Below are 9,336 nucleotides of genomic sequence, written 5' to 3'. Positions count from 1 at the left end.
TTTACTCCCTGAGTGCAGGGTGGGTTATTTTCTTCAAGTTTTTGTTGTACTGTTTCTTTAGTATTTTTCAGTTAAGGAAGGTGCAGGGAGGTAGGCGCCATTTTTATTTGTCTTTTTTTCTCTCCTGTTTATATTTAGAGAGGAAGTTAGGTTTAGTATTGTCTTTTATTTACATCATTATTTTGGTGTTTAGGTTATTTAGTTGTTAAAAATAGTTAGACTTGTTTGTCATCTGCATACCATCCATAGATAGATAGATAGATGGATAGATGGATAGATGGATAGATGGATAGATAGATGGATAGATGAATGGATAGAAATAGACAGATAGATAGATAGATAGAAGGATGATGGATGGATAGATGAATGGATGGATAGATGGAAATAGACAGACAGACAGACAGATATAGATGAATGGATAGATGAATGGATAGAAATAGACAGACAGACAAATGGATAGATAGAATTTAGGACATTTTAAGGACAGACAGTGGCGTCTAGGGAGACAGACAGACGGCAGCCAGCAGTGACAGATCCCTACCTCATTGGGACATTTGATTCGGCCCGTCTGTTTGAGGATACGGCGTAGCCTCTCTCTCTCCTCCTGCTCCTCCCCAGACACATTCTCACTTGCCGAGGGCTTACAAATGGGAAACAAATACAATGCAACACATTAGCGTCTCTCCAGAAACTCTTCCTCAAGTCTTTACAACAATGTGTTTCCAATAACTGCTTTCTGAAAGCCAGATGCCCGCCAGTCTTCAAAACCTTTATAGAAAGGCCATTACTCAAGGCATGTTAATGGCAATTGTCAGACTGCACTTTATAAAACACAGTATTTGGTCGGATGAAAACATCAGCAGAGGAAATGAGGCATAAGAGGTATCTAAACAGGACTCTAGAAACCTCAACACAGCACCTGAGGGTGAACGCTAAGCCCGAGACGCAAAAACTCACACACCATTAAAGCTACCAAACGCACACAAAACACAGAGAGATGTGTGATCACCTGACTATATCAGCCAGTAGCTCTCGCCTGGTTTCCCACTGAAGCTACGCAGGGTTGAGCCTGATCAGTACCTGGATGGGAGACGTCCTGGGAAAAACTAGGCTTATGCCGAGAACACACTGCACGATTTTCAAAGCCACAGAAACAAAGATGTGCAACGGTTGACAAATTGTACGGTTGATAAACTAGTTTTCCTTACAAACCAGCTATTCGACCACACTATAAACGATCCTCATCAGAGAATCTATTCTAGAGTCGAATCGTGACTCACTGAATCGAAATACTGTAGAATTGAATCATGAGGCATCTATAGATCTCCATTCCTTATCCAGCAGTTCTCCCCTTACGGAACACTAATATATGGGAATATACTGCAAAATATAATGTGATATATTACATAATACATTTCCATATATGGGAAACTAGTGCTTAGATTTTCCAATACTACTGCAATATACTGTATGTATGTATATATTAATACATATGTATATATTTATATGTATATATTAATACATATAAAATATTTATAAATTAACAGTATAATATAAATTATACTGTTAAACCATTTAATAATATATTGATCATTCATAGGGAAATATATTTTCTTTTCATAAGGGTCAAGCAGGGCGACTTAAAAGATATTTAAGTATCTACTGAGATAGATAGATAGATAGATAGATAGATAGATAGATAGATAGATAGATAGATAGATAGATAGATAGATAGATAGATAGATAGATAGATAGATAGATAGATAGATACTGTAGATAGATAGATAGATAGATAGATAGATAGATAGATAGATAGATAGATAGATAGATAGATAGATAGATAGATAGATAGATAGATAGATACTGTAGATAGATAGATACTGTAGATAGATAGATAGATGGATAGATAGAGTGGAGAAAATAATTATTTGATCCCCTGCTAATTTTGTAAGTTTGCCCACTTACAAAGAAATGAAGGGTCAATAATTTTTATGGTAGGTTTATTTTAATGGATAGAGACAACATATCAACCAAAAAATCCAGAAAAAACCCCACACATTATATATAGGTTATAAATTGATTTGCATTTCAGTGAGTGGAATAAGTATTTGATCCCCAAGCAAAACATCATTTAGTACTTGGTGGAGAAACCCTTGTTGGCAAGCACAGAGGTAAGACGTTTCTTGTAGTTGGTCACCAGGTTTGCACACATCTCAGGAGGGATTTTGGTCCATTCCTCTTTACAGATCCTCTTTAAATCCTTAAGGTTTCTTGGCTGTCGCTTGGCAACTCGAAGTTTCAGCTCCCTCCACAGATGTTCTATAGGATTAAGGTCTGGAGACTGGCTAGGCCACTCCAAGACCTTAAGGACGGTATGTTTTGGGTCATTGTCATGCTGGAAGACCCATCCACGACCCATCAGTGTTTTGGCTGAAGAAAGGAGGTTTGCGTCCCGTCCATCAGCCCCTCAATACGGTGAAGTCGTCCTTTTACCCTGAGCAGAGAAACAGTCCCAGAGCATAATGTTTCCACCTCCATGCTTGACTGTAGAGATGGTGTTCTTGGGGTCATAACTCGTCGTGTTTGGAGGAAGAGAAATGCTGACTGAGTTGATGCCAAAGAGCTCAATTTTGGTCTCATCTGACCACACCACAGCACTTTCTCCTAAGCCTTCTCTGAGTCATTAGATGTTCATTGGCAAACTTCAGACAGGCCTGCCCTGTACATGTGCCTTCTTGAGCAGGGAGATCTTGCGGGTGCAGCAGGATTTCAATCCATTGCGGTGTAGTGTGTTGCCAATGGTTTTCTTGGTGACTGTGGTCCCAACTGCCTTGAGATCATTAACAAGCTCCTCTTCTGTACTGTCCAACAAAGGCAAAAGACCTTAACTCGCTAAAGTGTGGAACAGAGAAAAATCACTTTAAAGATTTTTAGTTGTCCAGCCAAATGTATTATACTGTAGGTAGGACACTGGGAATCTGGCAATTAGATAGTTTAGTAATTAAATGATCTACATAAAAAAAATTTGAGCCCTATTTTGAAATGACTGTACTCTGCCTTTGTATTGGCTGCAAAAAGTGAGAAGTCACGCCAAGGCAAAAGGCAGTAACTTCCACATTATCAATATTTGGTTTCTGATCACCATTTATAAAATCATTATAGTAACACATGTATAAAATAGTGATCATGGCATTTATTTTGAATGATTTACAATTACTTTTAGCCATCTACTTATTGCTGTCCAGTCCTTTGGTTGCATTCTGATGGCATTATTAATACATTATACATTACACAATACCTCCATTGCGGTAAAGAGTATCTTCAATTGGTCCACAGTGGCGTAAGAACGCTATAGCATAAGATTTGCAAAGCACGCGTTCAAAATTATCATGATAAAACAGATCCTTGCGCACATTCGACCTGAGGACTGGTTTATAGCAGTGGTGAACCCGAAAGACGCTTGCACTTTCACATTCAGATAGCCCATCATCACAGGCACATCCTGAGATTCGTGGACGAAAAGTAAGAATGCAGTGCTTTCCCCTTTGAGACTCAGTGGGGAGCGTGTTGTGGACTACCTCGACGACTAATGCATTCATAGCACAACTTTCTGTGTTCTGCGTCTTTTCAGTATGCGGTGGTTTCAGCCGTCCGCCCTATTATTGTGCTTGTGAACTTGGCTCGTCCCGTGGATTTATGCCGGACGCTGTGATTGTCTGTATAATGCACTGTAATTTGTGACGCACTGTAAAACCCAACAAGTTAAGCGAACTCACTTAATTTGAGGACACAGATTACTTCAATTCAATTAAGTTTATAAAAAATTATTATGAGTACTCTGAACTTATTTTAATCGAATCCACTAAAAGAAGGATATTTCTTAATACACAATTAAACTTTACACTGCATTCAACTACTTTATATAGCTGAAACTTCACTACATTGAGTAAAAACAGTGAAATTACAAACTTTAAAGTCCCACTCCGATCATATTTTGAGCTATTTTTAAACATTCCCAGTGGTCTTTAAATTATGATTATGCCATTTTTAGCCAAAATCACAAAACCTGTGCCGTTATCTGGGACTTCGCTTCAGCAGAGCGGCAGTAGCTCATTACTAATTCGCCTCTGCGTTGTGGGCGGAGCCGTTGGCACGGAGACGACCCTCCCCCTGCCCGTTGCTGAGAGCTCTGACTCTCCCGCTAACTTACACCCCCAATACCGGTGGGGCAACAGTATTATATGCACGTTAATTATTATTATCCGAAGTTAATCAAAGTTATCACCGATCACCGATCATTATTTCACTCCAAGACGTCGCGTGTGGAGACGCCCAGTGGAGTCACAACTCCAGTCTATTTTAGCCGGCATTTTAGCGTCTGCTACTGATTCACAGCCATTTGAATGTAGAAATACTCAGAAATACAACTTTGAGCTTATTTTTCTCAAGATATGTCCTCTAACATCAGAAAAATGCCACAAGAACATGTTAACACCTAGAAAAACATTATTTTCATCGGAGTGGGTCTTTAAATGAACTCAGAGGACTTGCAGTTACTGCTAGCTAACAATTTATTAAGCTAACTCATTATATTTGAGGACACAACGATTACCTTAATTCTAGAAACCAATAGTTATGAGTACTATGAAATTATTTCAGTTGAGTTCACTAAAAGAAGATAAACATTGCAGTCAAGAAATTGAGTGAGTAGTTTAGTGATTATTGAACATTAGTGATGAACACCTGCTGTTAACAAGCAGAATCACTGAAGGAAAGAGAAACACAAGAACTACAACTGACTTCTAGCCACAGCCTTAGATAAAATCTACTGAATATAAAACATTACATATGTAAGACCAGCTTCACTTATTACTAACCTTACTAACCAGTTTGACTTGTGGCATGTGTCTACAGAAGTTGTTATTGAGCATTAACAGAGGTTTAGATGATGATGATTTATTGAGTTTCATTTGAAGTTACCATGATGGTAATCCGTGTCTGCTTTAGTTGGGCTCTTGACCCTTGACTTTATAACGCCAGTTTTTCTCTGGCTGCTGTAACCGTGTGTTTATAAAACACATTTGTTATGACACAAAAGCCCAAATAAAATATGATCAGGTGTCGATGGTTGTGTTTTGATTATGAAAATCATAATTTTGTGACATGATTCGCTGATCTTTTCCAGAGCCTAATCTGATTAAACAGGGTGATGTATTACTATTTTTGTATTATTCATTATAATAGAACTGTGATTCTACAGTGTAAGATCCATTGTTGTGACAATCAGATTTTAAAAACTTTTATGGTATCATGCTGACTCACACAGACATCAAGAATCAGCATATGAATCTCAACAATGGTGACCACTAAAAAATGATGCATGGCGCAACGCATTGCAACATTAATCGTTTTTAAATGTTCACCATTGTTGAGATTCATATTTTGTTTTTTGATGTCTGTGTGAGTCTTAGTAATGCCATAGATGAAAACTTTTTGTGCGCAATCTGTTTGTAAAATCCTTCATATTATCTGCTGGCTCTTATGCTGTTGATACAATATGTAAGAATTTTGTAATAAAATATCCAAAAATCACTTGCACAGTGTGATATATTTCCTGCAGTTGTGTACTTACAATATCCCAAAAGTCTCCAAAGATTTTTTTATTTCAGAGAAATTCCAATTTTAAATAAGTGGCCGTCCCGGAAAAAAATGTCGCCTGTCAATGACGCAATATCCGCGCTATCCTCGGTTTTCGTTCATACTGCCATAGCCATGACATAACCATGGCAACAGACGTGGACAACTGCGTAGTGCGTAACGTTTAGCGGCACGCAGTTCTTGTTTCTTTCAAACATAGACCATGGCAAGCAGACTTTGGGACAAACAAGGAGAACTAAAATGAGGATCAATATCAGCGTGGCGTTTTTGAGATGCCGAGAGCTCCACGTCCGCGACTAACTTGGACTTGACAGAGCTTCACGAGTCACGACTTGACAGCTTTATTAGACAGGTGAGCAAATGTACATAAAACAAATCAATGTTATATAACGTTAGCTCAACATGATGAAATGTTAGAATATGGTCAGAATGTTATTTGAATGTTGATCTAGCTTACTGCTAGTTTCGTATAGCAAATGAACAAACACGTAGTATAACATTATAACTTTTAACACACATTTAAATGCCGTTTAGTGTTATAGTTTAACGCTAGACCAAGTGAAGCAGCGCTGCATTACCTCACAAGTTTAATTCGTCTAATAAACTGACTCGTGTGAGTAACTTAATCCAGTACTTGCGGATAGTTTGGTAGAATTAAATGTCCTTATTCCTTTATATCCGCGGGACTCGCGTGTGATATCTGTCTCTTTAGCAATCGCGACCTGCTTCATACCACTGTAATGTTAAAAAACATAAATGTTTACACTCATCCATAAACATTATTAGATCCATCAGCTTGACAGCAAGTCCCATCATTCAGCTCCCCAGGTAGAAGGTGACGTTCCCGCGACCATGGGTAACGTTTCCTAAAAGTTCTCTAAAGGTGACGAACATTCCGAACCTTTACAGAACATTAGGGACGTTCCTGAAACGTCCTCTTTTGTTAATGAAAGTGCTGCAGTTCAACGTTCCTTAAATGACTTTAGGGGGACGTTCCGTAATGGTAATCTTATGGTCACATAACAACGTTACAAAGAGGACGTAATCAAAACGTTCTCATATGGGTCTAAGTTGGTCCTATTATAACGTTCCTTATAGGACTTTAGGGCGACATTCCATATTGGTTATTTTATGGTCACACAACAACGTTACAAAGAGGACATAATCAGAGTGTTCGCATATGGTTCTAAGTTGATCATATTATAACGTTCCTTATATGACTTCAGGGGGACGTTCCGTAAGGGTAATCTTATGGTCACACAACAACGGTACAAAGAGGATGTAATCAAAACGTTCTCATATGGGTCTAAGTTGGTCATACAATGACGTTCTTTATGTGACTTTAGGGGAACGTTCCATATTGGTTATTTTATGGTCACATAGCAACATTACAAAGAGGACATAATAAGGACGTTCCCATATGGTTCTCTGTTGACCATATGAGAACATTTTGTGACTAACTTAATGAGAACATTCTCATATACATCACGTTTTGTGCGCGGTGACGTGGGACGAACCGAGGTTCAACTTCCGTCAACTTCTGTCACGTTTATCTGGTTTGTCTGCGGGCTGGACCCTTCTCGGACGGACACCTGACGGCGGTCTTTTTCCTGTTTTCTTCACCGACAGCGAGCCAGAAAAAGCCAATGTTATTATCATGTAAAGTTATTTTAATGAACCATTCTCGCGTAGATGGTCAGGCTATATTGGCTTTTTTTTTATAGATAAACAAGCTAACGTAAGCGCTAGGCCTATTCCAATTTGCTTATTTTAACTCTTGTTTACATAGCCTGCAGGGTCTCCTCACAAAATGTAAGCGGCATAAAGTTCAATGCGAGGGTCTTTAGAATATGTTTGTATAATTTTAGTCTCTTTTCTTTTATTGTCATTTTTTCCTATTATTTGGTAAAGGCTACACCACTTTTCCATGGGAAAAAAGTTGTGGTGATCCCGCTATTTGGCTCGTTGATGTAAAACAGTCTTTTACAATTGTTATTATAAAATCAAGAATGCAGACGTTTTAAGCTCAGCAACAATGGCAGCAAAATGTACACAGTATATTAAAAAAAACTCCTGTCACACACACAGAGCCTGCAGATCAGGTTGAAGCGGAGAAGCATCAGCTTCTTATTCTTTAAATATAACAGAAGACCTTAATAGGACAAAAAAATTATATTCTAAGTTGGTCCCTAAAAGTTCTGCAGGACGTTCTCAGAATGTTTTGGAAACATTGGATTTGTGAATTAAATATGGTCTTCTAAACGTTCCCAGAACGTCCTGAATGTTCCCTGAAGGTCCTCCAAATAATGTCCCCAAACCCTTTAAAGAACTCCACATCGTGACTGTCTGGGAACGTTGTGGGAACGTTACCAGGCAACGTCCTTGACACCAGCGGGGACGTTCTCAGAACGTTCTGGGAACGTAAAGTTTCTAGCTGGGTCATCACTGCGTCATAAACCTACGCCTTTGTTATTGTTGGAAACTGCGCCCTCTTGTGGCGAAAAAAACCCTACATTTTGTGCCTAGACTCTGAATGAGATCAGTGAATCAGGTCACCAAATGATGATTGTCATCATCAATACCTAACCATCAACACCCGATCATATTTTCTCTTGACTTTTGTGCCATAACAAATGTGTTTTATAAACACACGGTTACAGCAGCTAGAGAAAAACGAATGTGCAAACCGAGTCAAGAGCCCAACTAAAGCAACCGCTGATCTCCATCATGGTGACCTTAAACGAAACTCAATAAGTCATCAACTTCTAAACCTCTGTTAATTCTCATAAGAACTTCTGTAGATGTCTGACAGAAATAAAGTCAATCTGGTTAGTAATAAGTGAAGCTGGTAATGCTGTTTGTGGAGTTGTTTAATCCTTCTCTGCTGAAATCTTGAGAGATTTAACGTATTTTATCTTCAGTTGATTTCATCTAAGGCTGTGGCTGGAATCAATAGTAGTTCATGTGTTTCTCTTTCCTTAAGTGATTCTGCTTGTTAACAGCAGGTGTTCATCACTAATGCTCAATCATCACTTAATTATACAATTATTATACAATTATCATGCTGGGATCTAGAAATGTTCTACAACTCATTCAGTTTGAGTTCTGTTTTAGTCATTGTGTCCACATAAGTTTCGGTAATATTTGAGTGCAGTGAACTCAATTTTATTTAGTACATATAACCGTTAGGGGTAACACTTTACTTGAAGGGGTGTACATAAGACTGACATGACACCTTCATAACCATGACATGACATAAACATGCATAAACCCTACTTCATATTCATGACATATGTCATTAAATGTCTTTCGCTCAATAATGTCATTTTGAATGCAAATATGACATTGTTTAAGATGTCTTTGTTATGACATCTTGACATAAACTATAACATCATAACCTGTCAATGTCTTTGTCATGACAACTTGACATTAAATTAAGTTAAACTGTCATGTGTTTGGTTTTGACATTGGCTGTCATAAGGCCATTATAACTGTGTCATGAATATTTTTCGTGACCTCAACTACAGTGGTACAAATTGAATTTGTCATTAAACAGTTATAATGGCTTCATGACACCCAATGTCAAAACCAACCACCTGACAGTAAATGTAATGTTAACCAGTAAAGCCAAGTGGTTTCTTAAGTTTGATAGTTAATCTGCTATGTCATGTTTATGAC

The 9,336-nt window shown here is 38.2% G+C and overlaps 1 protein-coding gene across 2 annotated transcripts in view; it reads right to left on the bottom strand.

Moving 5' to 3' along the window:
• The window catches only part of znf512b (zinc finger protein 512B), an 87,375-nt gene that overhangs the window by 10,427 nt on the left and 67,612 nt on the right, over positions 1–9,336 (bottom strand). For both annotated transcript variants that reach the window (XM_056235318.1, XM_056235319.1), the window contains exon 11: positions 542–640. In XM_056235318.1, coding sequence (XP_056091293.1) covers positions 542–640 — 99 coding nt within the window. The remainder of the gene's footprint in view (positions 1–541; positions 641–9,336) is intronic.

Source organism: Rhinichthys klamathensis, unplaced genomic scaffold (assembly GCF_029890125.1).
Source record: "Rhinichthys klamathensis goyatoka isolate OS25496 unplaced genomic scaffold, OSU_Roscu_1.1 h1tg000419l_1, whole genome shotgun sequence".
NCBI lineage: Eukaryota > Metazoa > Chordata > Actinopteri > Cypriniformes > Leuciscidae > Rhinichthys > Rhinichthys klamathensis.
Note: the sequence above shows the minus strand (reverse complement) of the source record. Positions and strands in the feature narration are given on the sequence as shown.